Source organism: Plecotus auritus (genome assembly GCF_963455305.1).
Source record: "Plecotus auritus genome assembly, chromosome: 6".
Taxonomy (NCBI): domain Eukaryota; kingdom Metazoa; phylum Chordata; class Mammalia; order Chiroptera; family Vespertilionidae; genus Plecotus; species Plecotus auritus.
Genome location: NC_137773.1, coordinates 36,994,618 through 37,016,002, shown reverse-complemented (window position 1 = coordinate 37,016,002; position 21,385 = coordinate 36,994,618). Strand labels below are relative to the sequence as shown.

The 21,385-nt window shown below is 39.9% G+C and overlaps 2 protein-coding genes across 2 annotated transcripts in view; one reads left to right on the top strand and one right to left on the bottom strand.

Moving 5' to 3' along the window:
- The window catches only part of RAD50 (RAD50 double strand break repair protein), an 80,293-nt gene that overhangs the window by 12,528 nt on the left and 46,380 nt on the right, over positions 1 to 21,385 (top strand). The window contains exons 3-5 of the mRNA XM_080672877.1: positions 5,409 to 5,560; positions 9,038 to 9,223; positions 9,553 to 9,757. Coding sequence (XP_080529003.1) covers positions 5,409 to 5,560; positions 9,038 to 9,223; positions 9,553 to 9,757 — 543 coding nt within the window. The remainder of the gene's footprint in view (positions 1 to 5,408; positions 5,561 to 9,037; positions 9,224 to 9,552; positions 9,758 to 21,385) is intronic.
- LOC308250367 (SREBP regulating gene protein-like) lies at positions 11,562 to 12,179 on the bottom strand (the record flags this gene model as incomplete). The annotated part of the gene is given in 2 exon segments (XM_080672896.1): positions 11,562 to 11,957; positions 11,961 to 12,179. Coding segments are annotated over 2 exon segments (615 nt in total).

Sequence of the window (21,385 nt, the reverse complement as noted above, 5' to 3'; positions counted from 1 at the left end):
TGCTCACTTTGGGCTTTGTATTTCTATTTCTAGTTCCTTCAGGTGTAAGATTAGATTGTATATTTGTGGTTTTTCTTATTTCTTCAGATAGATCTGGAATTGCTGTGAACTTCCTTCTTAGAACTGCTTTGGCTATGTCCAATAGATTTGAGGTCATTATGTTTTCATTTTCATTTGTCTCAGGTGTCTTTTGATTTCTTCCTTGACCTCATTGTTAACAATTCATTGTTTAGTAACTTGTTATTTAGCCTCCATGTGTTTGTGTGCTTTCAATTTTCTTCTTGTAAATGATTTCTAATTTCATGCCATTGTCATCGGAGAACATGCTTGGTATGATTTCAGTCTTAAACTTATTGAGATTTGTTTTGTGGCCTAACGTGTTCTATCTTGGAAAATGTTCCATGTACACTTGAAAAGAATGTATATTCTCCTGCTTTCAGGTGAAATGTTCTAAAAATATTAATTAAACAGGTCTGGTCTAATGTGTCATTTTAGGCCACTCTTTCCATGTTGATTTTCTGTTTGGATGATCTATCCATTGATGTCAGTGGGGTGTTAAAGTCCCCTATTCTTACTGTATTACTGGTAATCTCTTCCTTATGTCCATTAATATTTGCTTCATATATTTAAGTGCTCCTATGTTGGGTGCATAAATGTTTACAAGAGTTATATCCTCTTGTTGGATTGATCCCTTTATCATTATGAAATGTCCTTCTTTGTCTCTGGTTACTGCCTTTGTTTTAAAGTCTATTTTGTCTCTTACAAGGATTGCTACTCCAGTTTACTTTTTGTTTACATTTGCACAAAATATCTTTTTTCATTTCTTTACATTCTGTGTCTGTCAAGCTGAAGTGGGTCTCTTTTAGATAGCGTATGTATGTATGGTTCTTGGTTTATATTCATTCAGTCATTCTGTGTCTTTTGATTGGAGCACTTAGTCCATTTACATTTAAAGTAATTATTGATAGATATGTAGTTATTGCCATTGTATTGTTTTCTGAATGTATTTTAGTTCCCTGTTCCTTTCTTATTTTCTTGCTATCTTCTCTTGCATGTTTATGACTTTCTATAGTGTTCTGTTTGGATTCCTTTCTCTTTATTTCTAGTATATATCTTACAGATTTTTGGTTTGTGGTTAATATATGCTTCATATATGCTAAGTTATATTCGTAGCAGTCTGTTTTAAGTTGATGCTTGCTTAAGTTAAAACATATTACAAAATCACTACAATTTTTGCTCCTCCCTTCTACGTTTATGTTTTTGTCATTTTTTACTTTTGTGTCTATGAGTGTATTCCTTAATTGATTGTTATAATTACACATGATCTTCCTACTTTGCCTTTAACATTTTTTGTAATACTGGTGTAGCGGTGATGAACTCCTTTAGCTTTTTCTTGCCTGGGAAACTCTTTATCTCATTTGATTCTAAATGATAGCCTTGCTGGGAAGAGTAATCTTGGTTGTAGTTCCTTGCTTATCATCGCTTTGAATATTTCTTGTCAATCCCTTCTGGTCTGCAAAGTTTCTGTTGAGAATTAGCTGATAGTTTTATGGGAGCTTCTTTGTATGTAACTAATTGCTTTTCTCTTGCTACATTTAAAATTTTCTCTTTGTCTTTAAACCTTTTGCATTTTAATTATGATGTCTTGGTGTGGACCTGTTTGGGTTCATCTTGTTTGGGACTCTCTGTGCTTCCTGGACTCATATATCTATTTCCTTTGCCAGGTTAGGGAAGTTTTCCATCATTATTTCTTCAGTAGTTTTCAATCTCTTGTTCTCTCTCTTCTTCTTTTGGTACCCTTATGATGCAAATGTTGGTATGCTTGATGTTGTCCCAGAGGTCACTTAAACTGTCCTCAGTTTTTAAAATTCTTTTTTTCTTTTTGCTGCTCTTATTGGGTGTTTTCTGCTACCTTGTGTTCCAGATCATTGATTCGATCATCTGCTTCATGTAATTTGTTATTGATTCTTGCTAGTATATTTTTCATTTCAGCTATTGTAATCTTCATTTCTAACTGGTTCTTTTATGTTTCCTACCTCACTGAGTTCATCTAATCTTCCTCTAAGTTCGTTGAGCATCCATTACACAGTGTTTTCACCTTTGTATCTGGTAGGTTGCTTATCTCTATATCATGTAGTTGTTTTCTGGAGTTTTGTCCTGTTCTTTCATTTAGGACACGTTTCTTCATCTCCTCATTTTGGCTGCCTCCCTGCATTCATTTCTATGTATTAGGTAGATCTGCTATGTCTCCCAGTCTTTGCAGAGTGGCCTTATGTAGTACATGTTCTGTGGGTCCCAGTAGCCCAGTCTCTCTAATTACTTTAGGCAGGAGTTTTAGGGTTTTCCCTTGTATGAGTTGTGTGTGCCCTTCTGTTGTAGTTGAGCTTTGATTGCTGTTGGCATGTCATAGGTTTGGTTGACCCTCAGACTAACTGGCTTTGAATACTGGCTGTGACTACAGTGGGTGAGCTGTTGTGTGGGAGCTGACCCTGTGAAGAGGGAATCACTTTAGTGGGCTCTGGTGCCTATTGAGTTTGCCCTTTTGGTATATTGTTTGTGGATCTGTTTGGGTGGTGCTTTTGGCTACCCGGTATGTTGGTTCTGCAGCCTTTTGGGAGAGGTTCCAGTGTAGGCCAAGGTCAGTTGCCACTTGTGCTGGGCTTGAGGTCACCCGGTAGGAGCTACAAAGTGATCTGCAGTTGATTGCTGTTTGTACAGGGCTTGGAGGCATTTGGGAGATGGCATGGTGCGAACTGAAGCCAGCTGCTACTTGTGCTGGGCTTGGGACCCTTTAGTGGGTACCTTGATGTAAGCTGAAGCCAGTGCCAGCTTGTGCCTGGCTATAGCTGCTTAGTTGAAGCTACATTTTAAACTAAGAGTGGCCACCACTTATTTTAGGCTTGTGGCCACCTGATGGGAGTTACAATGCAAGTGAAGTCCAGTCACTGCTTATGTTGGGCCTAGGGCTGCTTGCAAGGCACCCTGAAGTCAGCTGCTGCTTGTTTGGGGTTTGTGGGCCTTTGAGGGATTTTAGGAAGGTCCACAGCATGAGCCTAGGCAGGCCCCCTGTGTGGAGCAGCCACTAGAGGGCTGGACTTGAGTGGGGTGGGGTCTTAGGGAATCACCAGGGAGGGCTAATACCCACTTGTGCCCACTGGCTGAGTGGGAGGAGTGTTCAACAAAGGAATAATGATGCCTATCAGCACTTCCTCAGGGAGAGCTGCTCCTTCAGTCCTTGCTCTGAAACTAATTCCTCCCTGGATGTCCCTGGCACTTTTCAAGCTGCTGTCCCTTCTCTGGAGCCCAGAACGAGTGAGTTTGTCAGCGAGCAAGTTCATGCACAGGACCTTTAAGAAGACAACTTGATCTTCAGAAGTCCTCTGGCTCACTGTACTCAGTCCCTGCTGGTTTTCACAACCAGATATTATGGGGACTTCTTTTCCTGGCACTGGTGCTCCGGGTTGGGACCCATTGCTCCTCAGGGGGGACCTCTGCAGCCCAGCTCTTCCTCCTGATCCTTTTTTTTTATTTAAGGTATTACAAATAGTAGTACATATGTCCCCCATTGACACCCCCCCCCCCCAGCCTCCTCTACCCCTTGGCCTCTACCCCCGGCACTTGCCCTCACCCCGCCCCCCAGTGTTTTGCATCTGTTGGTTGTGCTTACATGCATGCATGCATACAAGTCCTTCGGTTGATTCCTCCTGATTCTTAATCACTACACTTTGGATGTGAAACCTGCTGGTTCTGTGTCTCTGCTCCTCCTACCAGTCTTGACATGGCTTCTTTATATTCTTAGTTATAGGACTTTTGTTCAGCTGATCTTCATGTGGTTTTCAATGATGGTTGTTCTATAACTTAGTTGTAATTTTAATGTGCTCATGGAAGTAGGTGGGCACAAAGTTTAGCTCTTCCACCATCTTTACTGGAAGTTCATAGAATCTTAACTAATAAATGTAGGAGAAATAATGGAACTAGAAAATTATTATTGGATAGCTATTGTAGAAATCATTCAAGTAAAAAACATTCATTACTAGATGCTAAACCTCATGGAGGAAAGCTTGATAAATACATTTGTATGATCTTAATATATTTCTCCTCCAATACTTATTAAAAGCAAAGTAGAAAAAAATAACTTTATGGTGGAGAAGCCTGACAGATACCACTTTTATCAAGAGACTGATGTTAACATCCCAGGTAATGAGATAAATTGAAATCAAGTTTCATCTGATAAGATGCAATGAAAGGAACATATCATCACTTCTTTAATATTCCTGCCAAAGATGCATAATCTGGTTATAGTCATAAAGAAATTTAGACAAAGACAAATATGGGGAGACATTCTATAATTTTCAAAATTATCAGGCATGCAAGTCAAGGAAAATCTGAGGAACTGTTCCAAACTGAAAGAAACCGGAGACATGATGTGCAGTTCTGAACAGTGTAAAATAACAATGTGTAATTCTGAACTAGCTTTTTTGTTATAAAAGCCATATTGGAACAATTGGCAAAGCTTGAATGGAATGTGAGGACTATGTGGTAGTAATATATCAATATCAATTTCCTGATTTTTAAAAAATATATTTTTATTGATTTCAGAGAGGAACAGAGAGGGAGAGAGAGAGAGAAACATCAATGATGAGAGAGAATCATTGATTGGCTGCCTCCTGCACGTCCCCTACTGGGGATCGAGCCCACAACCTGGGCATGTGCCCTTGACTGGGAATTGAACCAGGACCCTTCGGTCTGTAGGCTGATGCTCTATCCACTGAGCCAAACCAGTTAGGGCAATTTCCTGATTTTTATGATTGAAAATGTTTCCTAGGAAATATTGGTGATGGGATAGCAGATGAGCAACTTACTCTCAAGTGGTTCGGGGGCAAATTATGTATACTATATTTCTACTTTTCTGTAACCTTGTAATTTTTTTTAAAAACTGTTTTTTAAAATGTTTTTGGTGCTTAAAAACTAAAATTTATTTGAAAAATCACACACCTGAATTTTTAAAAAAATATATATTTTTTATTGATTTCAGAGAGGAAGGAAGAGAGGGAGAGAGAGAGAGAAACATCAGTGGTGAGAGAGAATCATTGATCGGCTGCCTCCTGCATGCCCTCTACCCGGGATCAAGCCTGCAACCGGGGCATGTACCGTTGGCCGGAATCAAACCTGGGACCACTCAGTCCGCAGGCAGACACTCTATACACTGAGCCACACCAGCTAGGGCATTTAATTTCTTAATGATGCTGAATAATATAGGGGAATATGTAATTTTAATAAATCAATTAAACAGTAAAGTTAATTTTTTTTGTTCACTAATTTTCAGTAAAATTGCTTGTATTTTCCTTCAGAACTAGCATTCTAATCCTTATTAAGGTAGCATTTTTTTTTCAATTTTACCTTGAAAGGTTGCTCAAGAAACAGATGTTAGAGCCCAGATTCGTCTGCAGTTTCGTGATGTGAATGGAGAACTTGTAGCTGTGCAGAGATCTATGGTGTGTACTCAGAAAAGCAAAAAGACAGAATTTAAGACCCTGGAAGGAGTCATTACTAGAACAAAGTAGGTGTTTATTTTATATTTGATTATCCGTTCATTTTCTGTCTTTTAGTTTTTTTTATGGTTTTTCCTATTACTTTGAGTTTATTTTAGGGGAGCATATTAATTTTTTAACAGACTTTATTTTTTAGGGCAATTATAGGTTCTCAGCAAAATTGAGCAGAAAGTAGCCTGTATATTCCTTGCCTCTACATATGCACAGGCTCACCCACTGTCACCATTAAATTTTTTACTTGGTTACAATTTATCAGTTAAACAGAATGATCCCATTAAAGATTTCTTGATAATGCTCCATTCTTTTGAGTAATTTATGAACAGTTGCTGAATTGAAGATCCATAGTCACTCAAATGTAGATTGAATGAAAAAAATGGTAGTATCGTGTAGGGATGGGTGAGATGAGAAGTAGATAAGTAGGAAAGAGTAATAATTTGTCCATTTCAACTGAGCAGGTGTCATCTTGTAGTGAGTATGGATTTTGGAATTAGGCCACCCTGGATTTAAGGCTTTATCTTTATTGAGCAAATTACTTAACTGTAACCTTACCCCCTTCCTTTTTCATTTATTTCTTATTTGTTAAACTAGAAATAATCCTTTTATTTAACCAGTAATGTGTAGCATCTATTATGTGTTAGAGGCACTATACTAGGCACTAGCTTCTCAAGCAGATTCTTTTCATTGGCTTTTAAGCACATACCTTTGATTTCAGTCCACTGCAGTTACTGTTTCCATCTTCCCCTTTACAGCTAATCTTCTCAGAAGAATTGTTGACACTTAACTGTTGCCATTTCTTTTCTTTCTCCTCACTCCTTCTCTAGCCCCTTCCTATACTGAAACAGCTACAACTAAGGTCACTAATAACCTCTGTATTAATTAAGATAATGCTATGGTTATATAAAATAGACCTCATAGTGAGTGAGTCTGTGTTTTTTTTTCATTTGTAAAATTGGGGTTCAGTATCACTGTACATATTAAAACAGATGTAAGGATGGTGCTAGTGCATATAAAATGCTTAATATGTATTAAGAGCTCATGTATTAGTTTTCTATGACTGCTATAACAAACCACAAACTTAGTGGCTTAAAACAACACAATTTATTTTTTCAAATATATTTTTATTGATTTCAGAGAGGAAGGGAAAGGGAGAGAGAAATATCACTGATGAGAGAGAACCATTGATCTGTTGCCTCCTGCATGCCTCACACTGGAGATCGAGCCCAGAACCCGGACATGTGCCCTAACTGGGAATTGAACCATGACCTCCTGGTTCATAGGTCAACGCTCAACCACTGAGCCATGCTGGCCAGGCAAAACAACACAATTTATTATCTTACAGTTCTGTAATTTAGAAGTTTGAATTGGGTCTCACTAATCTAAAACCAAGGTATTGGCAGGGCTGTTTCTTTTTGGAGGCTCTAGGAACAGTCTGTTTCCTTGCTCTTTCTACCTTTTATTTTATTTTCTTTTTAAAAAAATATATTTTTATTAATTTCAGAAAGGAAGGGAGAGGGAAAGAGAGATAGAAACATCAATGATGAGAGAGAACCATTGATTTGGCTGCCTCCTGCACGCCCCTGAGTAGGGATTGAGCCAGCAACCCAGGCATGTGTCCTGACCGGGAATCAAACCGTGACCTCCTGGTTCATAAGTTGACACTCAACCACTGAGCATGCCGACTGGGCACTCTCTTTCCACCTTTTAGAGGCCACCCACATTCTTTGGTTCATGGCACTGTTCCTCCATATTCAAAACCAGCAACAGTGGACAGAGTTTTCACATTGCATCACTCTGACTTCCTCTTCTGCCTCCCTCTCCCAAACTTAAGGACCCTCTTCTTACCTTGGCCCACCCAGATAATCCAGGATAACCTATTTTAAAGTCAAATGAAGGGCAACTTTAATTTCATCTGTAATCTTAATTCCCCTTTGCCTCCTAAACTAACACATTTACAAATTCCAGGGATTGGAATATAGATCTCTTTGGAAGGCCATTGTTCTATGTACTACAACACAATAAAAAGTAGATGTTAATCACTTCTTACTTGAACATGTTTTTAGATTTCCATGACATGTCAAAACACTGTTCCCTCTTTCTTTTCCTTAAAGCCAACTTCTACCCAGCCAATAAAGGTTGGAACTCTACAGACTCAGTCCTAGATCCTCTTTCATTTTTGCTCTATATTCTCTTTTTAGATAATCTCATTCACACCTATTGCTCAAATTACTGTGTATTCATAGGTAACTCACAGATTTATGTCTCCAGGCCAGACCTCTGTTTCTAGACCGATGTACTTAACTGCCTCTCTAATTTTTCTACCAGTTGTTTCAAAGATGCCTCAGATTCTGCTATACCAAGTTCATGATCCTTTCCCTTGACTCCCCTTGAAAAACCTCTTACAGTTCTCTTACTCTCAGTGAATGACACCACTACCTATCTAGTGACACAAGCCAAGAACCTAAGTCTGTTTTGACATCTTCCTTGCCCTTCATATTCAGTCCATTATCAAGTCGTATGGATTTAACCTAAATGTCTTTTTAGTCTGTTTCTTTCTATCTCTATGACGACTATTCCAGTTCAAGCTACCATGATCTTTTCCTGGTCTAATGGGATAACTTCCTGCTCTATTTGTGTCCATTCAGTCCCCCCTACAAAACATTCTCACTTCATTCAGTGTAATGTTTTAAACATACATAAGGGAATATATAAATGACAGGAAAGATAGACACTGCCTCTGCCCACCTTATCTAGTTGTTAACAGATACTGGACAGAAGATACGAAAGAAAATGGTAGATTTGTCCTTCTGCTGAAAAATACTGAGAGATCTCTTGGAATCCAAGGACAAGGATGCTCCTCGCTCTGGGTATACTGATCTCATTTAAGAGACCCTGAGGCAGTTCTCTATTGTATTGCTTTGGCAGTGTGACCCTAGAACTTGAGGTCTACTGATTAAGAATCCTCCCTGGATTTGCTAGATGGGTACCACTAAGGTTTGTTTGCCTTTACTCTCCTTTTACAAACATGTGTCTGTTATTGAACAACCCCTTATCTAAACCATACAGTCTTTACATGTTTTTGTTTAAGGCACCTTTGCCTGTCTGCTGTGGATTATCATGTTTTGTTCTGTTCTCTTAAGGCCCTTATTTTCCTTATTTTTAAGTTCTAGGGATGGGAGGTAGTTTATTTTTCTCTATGTATTGTCTATAGGTATTTTAAATAATTGTAATTAAAAATCCAAATATGTAAAAACATATTACATAAATTCTTACTTTTTTTCTGAACCACACAGTTTTACATACTTCTTTTCTCAGTGAACTGAATTATTTCAGAATACTTTTTAGCATGAGGAAGCTATTGTAATAGGGATGAATGAAGGGACTTTTTTTTTTTTTTTACAAGTATAACATAAAGGATTGATTTAAGCAATAGAATACGTACAACTGGAGATTATTTTACATAAATTTATTATTTTCATTTTCTGTAGGTATGGCGAAAAGGTTAGTCTCAGCTCTAAGTGTGCAGAAATTGACCGAGAGATGATAAGTTCTCTTGGGGTTTCCAAGTCTGTGCTAAATAATGTCATTTTCTGTCATCAAGAAGATTCTAATTGGCCTTTAAGTGAAGGAAAGGCTTTGAAGCAAAAATTTGATGAGATTTTTTCAGCAACAAGGTTCGTAACATTTAATTAGACTTTGTAGCCCATTAAGTTATTGATATGATTGCAATTTGGATATGTCTTTCTTAAAACAGATAAAATTTTAAAAGCAAGAAAGTCATTAATTATTACTTCTCAGTGGCAACCAGTGGGCATATTTCTTTTCTGTTTTCTTTCTATGCATGTTAACTACCTGGTTGACAGTATATATGTAACTTTTTCACTTACCATATGTCATTAGCATTTTCTAAGTTATTAAAAACTTTTAATGACTGCATAATATTTCATTGTATGAATATACTATCATTTACTTAGCCAGAAATTTTTATTTAATATCTTCAAAGGTACATTAAGGCCTTGGAAACACTTCGGCAGGTACGCCAGACACAAGGTCAGAAAGTAAAAGAATGTCAAACAGAACTAAAATATCTGAAGCAAAATAAGGAAAAAGCTTGTGAGATCCGCGATCAGATTACTAGTAAGGAAGCCCAGTTAACATCTTCAAAAGAAATTGTCAAATCCTATGAGAATGAACTTGATCCACTGAAGGTAATTTGATTTCTTATATGCTAAGGAGAAAGTCACCTTTTACCATGGTAGCATTCACCCCTTATGTGCTTTATTTTTTTATGAATTTGAATGATACATATATTTGTTGAAATATATACAGTACCTAATACTTGATAATGGTAATAAATTACTATATTACTGTTTTATGTATTTACTACACTGTACTTTTTATTATTTTAGGGTGTACTCTGTTTACTTACAAAAAATTTTTACTATAGAGCAGTATGCCTTGTTAACACCGGTAGTAGCTTCATACAACTCTTGTTCAACATGTCTCTTGTGCTTGATTTAATCTCATGTTATTTTGTTCAGTGTGTCCCCTACATGTACAGAATCTACTGCTGGTAAGAGGTCACATTGAGGGATTGACCTGGAAACTAAATTAAAAGTAATTAAGGACTACACAGGTGGAGAATCAGTGATATTCATTGCTCTTCAGTCAGGCATTCTACCATAGCTACAGTCTTAAAGAACAAGAGCACAGTGATGAAAACTATTAAGGGATCTGCTTCATTGAAGGCAACGAGACTAACAAAAATTAAAGAAGGGACCTGCATCAGACATGATCTGAATTGGAGACCAGACACAGAAGTGTAGTCCTCTCAGCACCTTGCTAATCACAGCCAAAGCAAAAGGATTGTGATGTTAAAAGAAAAGGCTGGATTCTACTATCATGTTGAATTTACTGCTAGCTGTGGGCGGTTTAAACTATTCAAAAATAGTTATTCATTCCATGATGTGAAAGTGAGTGGTGAGTCTGCGAGTGCTGATGTGAAAGCAGTTGAAGAATTTTTGGAAACTCAAGAGAAGTTGATTTTGGAGGAAAATTACTTGCCAGAGCAAATATTCAATATGGATGAAACCTTTCTATTCTGGAAACAGATGCCTGGAAAGACTTTTATCCATAAGGAGGCCAGGTCAATGCCAGGTTTCCAGGCTTTTAAGGACAGAATAATAGTCTCATTTTGAGACAGTATATCAGGCGCAAATTGAAACTGTGATCTGGCACAGTGAGAACCCAAGGGCCTACAAGCATATCAGAGAACACAAACTGCTAGTGTATCGCAGGAGTTATAAGAAGTCATGGATGACCTAGCTGCTCTTCCAAAATGCCCTCCTCACATTTTTGCTGTGCGCACAAAATGGAGAAGTAGTATTTGGAGAATAACATAGACCTATCAAGTTTCTGCTTATTGATGATAATGTTCTTGCACATCCTCCTTTCATTGGTGATCTTCATCCCAATATCAAAGTCGTGTTTTTCCCTCCAAACACCACCTGTTTGATCCAACCAATGGATCAAGGAATTGTAGCTTTTTTTTTTTTTTTTTTTTTTTTACAGTTTCCTTGAATATATTCAACTATCAAGGCAAGGCATTCTTCAATATAAAACATTATAATTTTCCCGCTACTACAAAGAAATCCAATAAATAACTGTACAGTGAAGGGCCCCGATGAACACTGTGAGTGACCCTGGATCCCGGAGCAGCTGCAATGGTGGAGGTGCCCACATCACCAACCCCTCCACAAGGTCGCCTGCAGTTTGGTCTTTTTCAAATGTGACACGCTGGTGTTTCCAAGCTGCTTTATGGATGAGTCCCATCTGGTAAAGCACCGCGGGGAGTGCAGCCCAAAGAGTACAGCCCAAGAAGGGGTGAAAGCCAAGGTTTCCGCACGACAACTCTCTTCTTCCACGGGACTGGTGACCGCTGAGGCCTGGCTTCAGACCAAGTGCTTTAGCCGCATGCGCTTGGAAAGTCTTCTGTGCCCATCACGGCGCCCATCACGCTGGGAAGAGCTCGGGAGGGCTCTCTCCATAGCAATACTTGGCTATGGGATCCCTACAGGTGTTCTTGTGCTGCACGCTCTGGGATGAGGTCCTGCATTTAGCCAAACACAATTCAAAGTGATCCTCCACTGCCATGAAGAGGTTCTGGAATACCACAGCTGCCCGGTTGAGAAAGCGCTCCAGGAGAAGTTGCTTGTTGGGCTGCAGGCAGCAGGAAACGCAGTGCTCGTAAGCGCTGCAGCAGCCGTTGGACAAGCAGCCATCACAGCAGTACTGCTTGGTGCCCGGGACATTGACATTACAGCAGCCATTCGCCAGCAAGTCCTTCCTTTCACAAACATATCCTAGTTCGTCGGTGATGAGGTGCTTCCCTTGGATGGAGTTCCGGCACTAGTTGCTGGGCCGACTGCTATTGCCCAAGTTAAACTGCACTTTCCACAGAATGGGCTGATCATGGTCTTGAACCTGGAGGAGATTCCGATCTCTCACTGCCCTCTCCTCCTCCTTGAAGGTACTGGTGAGGAAGTAGATGAGCGAGAGCCCGAAGACCAGGGCGAGCACCCACCTCTTCCCCAGGAGCTGGCGCCACACCACGGCCGCCAGGTTCACCATGCCAGCGCGGACGCGGGGCGCAGAACGGGGCAGGCCCGGAACCCGGGCGGCACGGCCCCTACGCGGCGGGCAGCCCCATTCCTTACGCTGGGCGCGGGCCCCGCGGCCCTTAGCCCAGCCAGCTCCCGACAGCCACCCGGCGCTGCCTCACGTCGGAATTGTAGCTTTTTAAGACCTTCTACCTGAGGGGGACCTTTGCCTAGGCTATTGCTGCAGCTGAGGAAGATACTGAGAAGACACTGATGCAATTCAGGGAGAATTACAGCATCTATGACTGCATCGGGAACCTTGCTGGAGCTTGGGGTGATGTCACCAAGGAGTATATGAATGGCATCTGGAAGAAGCCACTTAAAGGGTTCATCCATGACTTCTAAGAAGTTTCCAGGATAAGGAGGTTACAAAAATCAACAAGACTATGGTTGAGATAGCGAACAACTTTAACCTGGATAATGGAAGAGCTCTTAGAGGTGGTTCGGGAGGAACTGACTAATGAGGAGTTGTTAAACTGGAATAGGAACACATAGAAGAAGAGGCAAGAAAAAAGAAACTTCAGAAGAAAAAGAAGAACCCCACCCCCCCAAGAATATTCTTAGTGAAGCCTTTAGCAGAAGCTTTTGCAGATTTCAACTGGCTTCTTAAAAAGTCTAATAACATGGACCCCAACACCAAAAGGTTTTCATTAATAGAGAGGAATATTCATGGTGCATTATCTGTTTCTAAGCAAACCACCATGGACATATTTCTGAAAAGAGTAATACCTACTTAAGAAGATCCTCAGGCAGGTCCTTTAGGAGGTATTCCAGAAGAAGGGATTGCTATCATGGGTGATGAAAGCTCCATGTGTATTATTGCCCCTCAATACCTTCCATCTGGATGAGATGTGGAGGTGGAAGACGGTGATATTAGCCTAGGCTAATATGTGTGTTTGTGTTTTAGGTTTTAACAATAATAACAAAAAAGTTTAAAAAGTAAAAAAAAAATAAAAAAAATTAAAAGAAAATAGAATAAGGAAATAAAAAAAGAAAATATTTCTATACAACTGTACAGTATGTTTGTATTTTAAGCTAAGTATTATCACAAAAAAATCAAAGAGTTAAAAAAAGGTTACAAAGTAAAGAAGGTTATAGTAAGCTAAGAAAGAAAAATATTTATTAATTTAGTGTGGGTTAAGTGTACAGTGTTTACGAAGTGTACAGTAATGTTGTAGGTCTTCACATTTACTCACCAGTCATTCACTCGCTCACCCAGAGCAATTTCAGTCCTGCAAGCTCCATTCATGGCAAGTGGGTATATGTGGATCTGTGCAATTCAAACACATGTTGTTCAAGAGTCAACTGTACTGTACCTTTTCTGTGTTTAGATATACAAATACTGTTGGGTTATAGTTGCCTCCAGTATTCAGTACAGTTATATGCTATATAGGTTTGTAGCTTAGGAGCAATAGGCTATACTCTAGAGCCTAGGTATGTAGTAGGTTATGCCACCTAGGTTTGTGTAACTGTACTCTGTGATATTGGCACAGTGACAAAATCACTTAATGCATTTCTCAGAACATATCTCCCTTGTTAAGTGATGCATGACTATATTTGCAAATGAGTATAGCTTTCTAAACTCTTGGTTTATAAAAAACACTTTAAGCAAATCCCATTTATTCATTTCACAAGCATTTGGATGTTTCCTGTGTGCAAGGGTATACTATACATGGGGCTACAGGAATAATGAGGACCTTCCTCTGAAGGTATTCCTAGTCTAAATACGTAAGAGCTTCTTGAAAATGGCTATTTTCTAGGTTTCAGATAGTAGATTTTCTAAAGCCATTTAAAAATTACTGATTTGGTTTTTTAAAACTCACCTATAAATAAACACATTATAAATCTTTGAGTTGTAAACTAGAAAACTTTGTTTTTGTTTCTATCCCAATACCCATTGATATTAATGCATTCTTTAGTAAATATTTGTTTTGTGCATAGCACTATGTCAGGTGCTCTTGGGGATGAGGAAGCCAAAGACTTGGATCTTGCTTTTAAAAGAACTTGAAATCTAGCCTGGCCAGTCTAGCTCAGTGGTTGAGCATCGACCTATGAACTAGGAGGTCATGGTTTGATTCCCAGTCAGGGCACATGCTGGGGTTGTGGGCTCAATCCCCAGTGTGGGGTGTACAGGAGGCAGCTAATCAATGATTCTCTCTCATCATTGATGTTTCTATCTCTCTCCCTCTCCCTTCCTCTCTGGGAAAAAAAAAAAGCAATCCACAAAAAAAGAGAAAATATTTGCAAGCTATGTATCTGACAAGGGACTTATATCTGGAACATAAAAATAACACATAACTCGAAACCAAGATGGCAGCATAGGTAAACACCTGAAATTGCTGCCTCGCACAACCACTTCAAAACTACAACTAAAAGACAAAACGGACATCATCCAGAACCACAGGAAGGCTGGCTGAGTGGAAATTCTACAACTAGAAGGAAAGAGAAAAGAACACTGAGACTCAGAGGAGGTGCAGAAGTAAAGTGCGGAGGTACGGGGGCGTGCGTGGAAAGGGCTGGCAACTGAGTACACGGTTGTCTTTCTCAACCGGGAGGGAGACACAAGCTCCCGACTGCTCTGAACTCCAGTTCTGGGCGAGACTCTGGGGACCCAGACTCATACGGGGAGAAACTGGACTGTCTGGCATTGGGCAGAACTCCAGGGCGGCTTTCTCTCAGAGGTGCTTGCAGCGATTACTGCGGGACACTGAGACCCAGGGGCCTCTAAGGGCAGGGCTGAGGATCAGCCATTGCTGTTTGCTCCACCCTGTGGATTCCCTGAGACCCTGCCCCACCCAAGCTGTGCACAGAGGCTTTTGCATATGAATGGCCTGACCCAGTGGTCGGCAAACTGTGGTTCGCGAGCCGCGGTTTGCCACTCTGTTGACTAATGAGTTTGCCGACCCCTGGGATAGGAGCTTAATCACAAGGAACAACAACAGCCTGTAATTATTGGAATCGAGAATCTAGGCCAGGGATCCTCAAACTTTTTAAACAGGGGGCCAGTTCACTGTCCCTCAGACCGTTGGAGGGCCGGACTATAGTTTTAAAAAAAAACTATGAACAAATTCCTATGCGTACTGCGGGCCCAGGATGAGTCGGCTGCTAAGCAGGACAGGCAGCGGCACCCGGCGGGCCGGATAAATGTCCTCGGCAGGCCATAGTTTGAGGACCACTGGCCTGGCTCTTTGCAATCTAAAATCACCTAACAAACTGCAGTTGTATCAGACCCAGAACATCCAAAAGAAGGTCCAAGGTCCCACAGAAGCTTGCATTGCTTCACAGCTGGGCCTCATCTGGGCACCTCCAAACCCCAAACAAAGAAGAAGAATCTGCAGATCTCTCCGTAGCTCCTACTGGGTGGCAGAGGCTAAATTTGCACCTCCTTGGAGATCCAAGAGCCAGTGTACCCAATGGTCAGAGTGGGACCATCCAGATTACAACTCCTCAGATCCATAAGGGACACACTCAGGGGGCAGACTCACTGAGCACCAAAGTCCCACTGAAGCAAGTCTTGCCCTATAAGGGTGTCTCCAGCACAGAAGTTCTCCCATCGTAGACACAGCTGACCCTCACAGCCACTTGGCCTGGAGGTCAATACCTCCCAGTGATACCAACAACAGTCAAGGCTTAACTACAACAAGACTGTGCACACAGCCCACAAAGTGGTGCACCAAGAGAGTCCACCTCAGGTAACGGGGGAGGCTGAGCCACTGGGCCCTATAGGATACCTAGCACACAAAGCCACTCTATCAACACAGGGAAGCAGCCAAAATGCGGAGACAAAGAAACAGGTCACAAATGCAAACTACTGGATATAGAGTTCAAAACCACGGTTATAAGGTTTTTCAAGAATTTTCTAGAAACCACCGATAAATTTAGTGATACCCTCAAGGATATGAAAAAGGACCAATTAGAAATTAAGCATACACTGACTGAAATAAAGAATAATATACAGAGATCCAACAGCAGACTAGAGGATCACAAGAATCAAGTCAAAGATTTGAAATATGAAGAAGCAAAAAACACCCAACCGAAAAAGCAAAAAGAAAAAAGAATCCAAAAATATGAAGATAGTGTAAGGAGCCTCTGGGACAACTTCAAGCATACCAACATCCGAATTATGGGGGTGCCAGAAGAAGAGAGAGAGCGCAAGATATTGAAAACCTATTTGAAGAAATAATGACAAAACTTCCCCTACCTGGTGAAAGAAATAGACTTACAAATCCAGGAAGCACACAGAACCCCAAACAAAAGGAATCCAAAGAGGACCACACCAAGATATATCATAATTAAAATGCCAAGAGCAAAAGACAAAGAATATTAAAAGCAGCAAGAAAAAAAGTTACCTACAAGGGAGCACCCATATGATTGTCAGCTGATTTCTCAACAGAAACTATGCAGGCCATAAGGGAGTGGCAAGAAATATTCAAAGTGATGAATAGCAAGAACTTACAACCAAGATTACTCTACCCAGCAAAGCTGTCATTCAAAATGGAAGGTCAGATAAAGAGCTTCACAGATAAGAAAAAGCTAAAGGAGTTCATCACGCCAAACCAGTATTATATGAAATGCTGAAAGGTATTCTTTAAGAAGAGGAAGAAGAAGAAAAAGGTAAAGATAAAAATTATGAACAACAAATATCTATCAACAAGTGAATCTAAAAATCAAGTTAATAAAAAATCTGATGAATGGAATAAACTGGTGAATATAATAGAATCAGGGGCATAGAAAGGGAGTGGATGACAATTCTCGGGGAAAGGGGTGTGGGGGTTGCAGGAAGAGACTGGACAAAAATTGTACACCTGTGGATGAGGACAGTGGGGGGGGAGGGTAAGGGCAGAGGGTGGGGTGGGAACCGGGTGGAGGGGAGCTGGGGGTGGAGAAAGAGGAACAACTGTAATAATCTGAACAATAAAGATTTATTTTTAAAAAAATAACACATAACTCAATAATAAATGAGTAACAGTTTGAAAATGGGCAAAGGCTCTGAATAGATAGTTCTCCAAAGTAGATATGTGTCCAGTGAGCCTATGAAAAGATGCTTGACAATAGTATTCATCAGGAAATGCAAATCAAAACCACAATGAGATGCCACTTCGCACTTACTGGAATGAGTATAAATAAAATAATAAGTGTTGGTGAGTATGTGGAGATATTGGAGCCCTTATACATGCTGGTGTGAATTTAAAATGGTGCGGCCACTTTAGAAAATAGTTCAGCAAGTTCCTCAAAATGTTGAACATGAGTTCTCATATGACCCAGAAATTTTACTCTGAAGTATCTTAACCCCAAAGGAAATTAAAACAAATCTGCATAAAAAGTTGTATAGGAATGTTCATAGCAGTATTATGCATAATAGGAAAAAAATGAAAACAATTCATGTCATAAATACCTGATCAATAAAATATGGCTTATACATATATTGGATTATTATTTAGCCATAAAAAGAAATGGAGTTCTCATACATGCTAAGTGAAAGAAGCTAATCACAAAAGACCACATATTGTATGATTCCATTTATTTGAAATGTTCAGAATTGGCAAGTGGATAGAGATAGAAAATAGATTAGTGATTGCCATGGGTAGGTGGTAGAGAGGAATGAATAATGACTGCTAATGGATACAGGGTTTCTGTTTAGAAATTGAAAATGTCCTAAGAATAGATTATGGTGATGGTTGTGCAACTCTGAATACACTAAAAAAGGTTGAATTGTACACTTTAAATGGATGAGTTGTATGGTATGTAAATTATATCCCAATAGCACTGTTTAAAAGAAGTGATGGCCTTTAATATAAATCTGTTACAAGATGTCCAGGGAGGAAGCATGGCTGAGCTGGGCCTTAAAGAATGGGAAAATTAAATCAACAGATTGGAAGGCATTTTATGTATGTTTGTATTTATTTTGCATTTTTTTCTTTATAAGTAATCTATGCTCACAATGAAAAAATTACAGAAGAATATTAATTTAAAGTAAGAGATGTTCTTTCTACTTACTGTTTTTGGCCTCCCAGACACATCCAACCAAAAACTTTTTTTGCATATATGTAATATATATGTGCATATATTCACATGTATATAAGTATATATTCACACATACAAACTTATCAAAACAGGATTGTGTGAGAAGAGCCTGGGTTAACTAAATCAGGATAAAAGGAGTAAGAGATTATTACAGTCAGATTATGAAGAGCTAATGGGTTTAGAACTTCGTTCAGTAGACAAAAGAATGACATAAGGCCCTGACCGGTTTGGCTCAGAGGATAGAGCGTTGGCCTGCAGACTGAAGGGTCCCAGGTTCGATTCTGGTCAAGGGCATGTGCCTTGGTTGCGGGCACATCCCCAGTTGGGGGTGTGCAGGAGGCAGCTGATCGATGTTTCTCTCTCATCGATGTTTCTAACTCTCTATCCCTCTCCCTTCCTCTCTGTAAAAAGCAATAAAATAAAAAAAGTGACATAAGTATGCTATATCTTAGAATGAGTTGTCTTGATAACTGTGTGTAAGTATTGTAGTAATTACCAAGATACTGGAACCCATTTTATTATTTTCTTCAGGGGCAGCCTGGTTGGAAAGATGGCAAGCACATGTAAGTCAGAAAAAGACTAGTAAAGCTATGAGCTCTGAAGTTGCCAGAAAGGATTTTATGAGACTAAATTTAGAGTATGTTTTAAACCAAATATGGGTAGGTAATTAGAGACATAGGGAGACAGTAAAATGCAAACTGTCTTTGAATACTACCAAGGAAATTCATATAGCTGAAGTAGAGCATTTGAATAGGAAATATATCAAGATAGGGCTGTGATAATATCTGATATTTATTTGAGTGGTGCCAAGATTCTAAGACTGTAGCAAATATTGAGGTGTTTGTAAATTTCTTTGTTTAATTTGACTAGTTCTCCAAGGTTTTAATCTTATTCTCTTCAGAGCCTAGTCCATTGCCTGGTACATAGCAGGTGGGTCATTAGTATTTATTAAGTGGGTTATTGCCAAAGTCCTTTTTTAGCTCTAATATTTGAGAATTCTTTCCTTCATAGAACTCAGCATAAAGTTTGGATCAAGTCACCTTCCCAGCAGCCATCCAGGGATAGCGTCATTTCAGTACTGCACTATAATTCATTCTTAGCCATTTTTACAGATTCCCCCAGTCTTTAAGAACTCTCTCATAAACTACTTTATTTCTATCCCACCACATTATCTCACTTAGCCCTGTTTTTCTTTCTTTCTATCAGTGAAAACTGCTTGAGAAATTTGTTTTCAAGTTTAAAAACACCCTCTGGCCCTCTTATTTATTTTTCCCTACACACAAGTTCATAGTCATCTATACTAATAAATACTAATAAAAGGGTAATATGCTAATTAGATGGATCGACCGGACGTGTTCCAAATGTATGCCGTTCTTCCAGACAAAGTCACAGTGGGGGCCAAGGTAGAGGTGGTTAGGGGTGGTCAGACCAGCAGGGGAGGGCAGTTAGGGGCGAGATCAGGTCGGCGTGGGGGAGCAAGCAGTTAGGGGTGAGGCGAGATCAGGCCAGTGTAGGGGAGCAAGCAGTTAGGGGCAAGATCATGCCAGTGCAGGGGGAGCAAGCAGTTAGGGGCAAGATCAGGCTGGCACGGGGAGCAGTTAGGGGCGAGATCAGGCAGACAGGCAGAGGTGGTTAGGGGTGATGAGGCCGATAGGGGCACAGTTAGGGGTGATCAGGCTGGCAGGGGAGCAGTTTGGGGCGATCAGGCCAGCAGGCAGAGGCAGTTAGGGATGGGCAGGTAGGCAGGCAGGCAAGCGGTTAGGAGCTAGCGGTCCCAGATTGCGAGAGGGATGTCTGACTGCCGGTTTTAGGCCTGATCCCTATGGCCTAAACCGGCAGTCGGACATTTCCCGAGGGGTCCCGGATTGGAGAGCGTGAAGGCCGGGCTGAGGGACCCTCCCATACCCCCATGCACGAATTTTGTGCACCGAACCTCTAATTATACAATAATAGCCCAATTGCCCCATTCATTTATCTCATTTCACACTAATGCCTAAGCTTTAAGCACTCTGCTATATTCTTTGTTGCTTACAAATTTGTCTTAGCTCCTTTTATTAGATTGCGTGCTCTGGGGATAGAGCCAAAACACAAGTGTCAAAAAAAGAATCCACAGCATCTGGTGATGGGCTAGGTTTAAAAAATGAAGTAGCTAGGGATGTCACAAACGATTCAAGCCCAGATAATGTTAATGCCACCAAGAGGCAGTTGAAAACACTGATTAAGGGAAGCTAAGAAATTTTTGAGAAGTAGAGTATCGTTGTGGGTTTGGTTCCAGACTACTGCAATAAAATGACTTCTTAGCATGTTGCTTTTTAATTAATCTCTGTTGCATTTATGGGTAGTTATTTCTTTTCATTGCTGAGGTTATTTTACTGTATGGCTATATTACAGTATGTCCATCTGTTCCCTGATTGATGGACACTAGGTTGTTTCCAGCTTTTAGTTATTACAAATCAAACTGCTATAAACTTTTGTGTATGGGTCTTTGTTTGTAATATGTTTCATTCTAGGGTAACTCTCCAGGAGGGGAGTTGATAGGATGTATGGTAAATATATGTTTAACATTATGAGCTGCCACTTTTCAAAGTGGCTGTACTATTTCATAGTCCTACCAACAATGTTTAAGATTGCAGTTGCTCTGCATCCTTATCAGCTCTTAGTATTGTTTTTTTTATTTTTTTATTTCAGCCATTACATTAGATAGGTTGTATCTCTTGAGTATTTTTTTTCATTGTGGCTTTAATTTTTCTAATGTCTTTGGATGTTGAGCATCCTTTGTATGTGTTTATTTGCCATCTGAATATTGTTTTTGGTAAAGTGTCTTTGATTCTTCTGGCTATTTTTAAAAAAATATTTTTAATCCTCACCCAAGGATGTTTTTCTCCCATTGATATTCAGAGACAGTAGAAGGGAGGGAGGAGGGAAGAGAGACAGAGAGAGAAACATTGATGTGAGAGAGACGATGCTCTTAGTACTCAGCAACACTGGTCAAGGCTATTTTCAAATTTTTTTGTCTTGCGAGCTGAATATTAAAAGTGCTTCAGATGTTCTGGATACACGCCCTTATCAAATACGTATTTTGCAAATATTTTGTTAACTGCTTTTCAAAGGGCAAGAGTTTAGTTTTGATGAAGTTCAGTTTATCAATTTTTC